This window comes from Coffea arabica, chromosome 3c, assembly GCF_036785885.1.
Source record: "Coffea arabica cultivar ET-39 chromosome 3c, Coffea Arabica ET-39 HiFi, whole genome shotgun sequence".
In the NCBI taxonomy this organism is placed as follows: Eukaryota; Viridiplantae; Streptophyta; class Magnoliopsida; order Gentianales; family Rubiaceae; genus Coffea; species Coffea arabica.
Window position 1 is genome coordinate 16,500,022 of NC_092314.1, and position 1,362 is coordinate 16,501,383.

Here is a 1,362-nt window from a genome sequence, read left to right on the forward strand (position 1 = left end):
TGAATTGTGTGGTGTAAGACAATTCATCTAGTGTCAAATAGAACTCTTGGGAGTGGTAAAATTTGGCGTTTCTTGTGTTTTACGAAAGCCGTGGCGGTGGCAGGTTGGAAAATTTGGCTTTTTTGGGAAGATGATTTGGCACTCCAGTTCCAAGAAGTCGGTGATCAGTTGGTCCACATGGAGGTGGTGTGGTCGGGATCCGCGTTTCAAATCTCTGCAGTATATGCAAAATGCACAAGGGTGGGGAGGTGCCAATTATGGGAGGCGATGGAGGCGGTCGCTGCTAGAAGCCATGGCCCTTGGTTGGTAGCCGGCAACTTCAACATTATTTCTAACGCCACTGAGAGGTCAGGCGGAGCCCCGCCCAATCCTAGGAATATGGTGGAGTTTAATAAGGCAGTCTTTAATTGTGGTCTCTCTGACATGGGCTTTGAGGGGTCGCAGTTCATTTGGACTAATGGAGTGGTATGGCAACATTTGGATAGAGCCCTTAGCAATGGGGCTTGGACCAAGTTACTTGGATGTTCTAAAGTCATGCATCTGATGCGCGGCCGGTCAGATCATGCCCCGCTTGTGATTCGGTGTGGTGAGGTTAACGCTTCGGCCTCTTCCTTCTAATTTTTGAATGCATGGAGGACTCACTCAGATTTCTTGGTAGTCGTCAAGGAGGTATGGCAGACTCCGGTGAATGCCACGGGTATAAGGGCCTTCTTCAACAAGCTGCGTAATACAAAAGATAGGTTTCGCCAGTGGAACCGGGATTCCTTCGATAATATTTTCCAGAAAGTCAGAGACGCTGAGGTTCTTCTTCACCAACGTGAGCTGGCATACGACGTTGCTCGGGACGAGATATCGAGAGCTAGCCTGGGGGAGGCTAGAGTGATTCATGCTCACGCCCTGGCTGTGGAGTGTGACTACTGGAGACAGAAATCAGCGATTAAATGGATTCAATCAGGAGATGCTAACACCAAATTTTTTCACTCTATGGTGAGACAAAAGCGGAGTACGAATTCCATCTCTCGGATTAAGGATGTAGTGGGTCACTGAATCGAGGATATGGAGGGCATAAGAGCCTCAGCGGTGGATTTTTTTAGAACCTTGTTCTCCTTGGAGCGAGAAGGGAAGGGTGCAACCACTTTTGGATTTTCCTGTCCCCAGATTGACCTTACTTGACAATTCGGAGTTGCACCAACTACCAATTATGGAGGTAAAGGAGGTTGTCTTCTCAATGTCACAGGACAGTGCGCCTGGACCAGATGGCTTTAGTGTAGGCTTCTATCAAGACTGTTGGTCGATAATTTGTGAAGATCTGCTACAGGCAGTTTGCGAGTTCTTTGAGGGCGGGCAATAGCCTAGGGGATT

General features: G+C 48.4%; 1 protein-coding gene across 1 annotated transcript; it reads left to right on the forward strand.

The window, feature by feature from the left end:
- Positions 1-267: 267 nt before the first annotated feature.
- LOC113735705 (uncharacterized) lies at positions 268-1,047 on the forward strand. The gene is made up of 2 exons (XM_027262699.1): positions 268-586; positions 647-1,047. The coding sequence occupies exons 1-2, from the start codon at positions 268-270 to the stop codon at positions 1,045-1,047; spliced, it is 720 nt and encodes a 239-aa protein (XP_027118500.1).
- Positions 1,048-1,362: the final 315 nt, after the last annotated feature.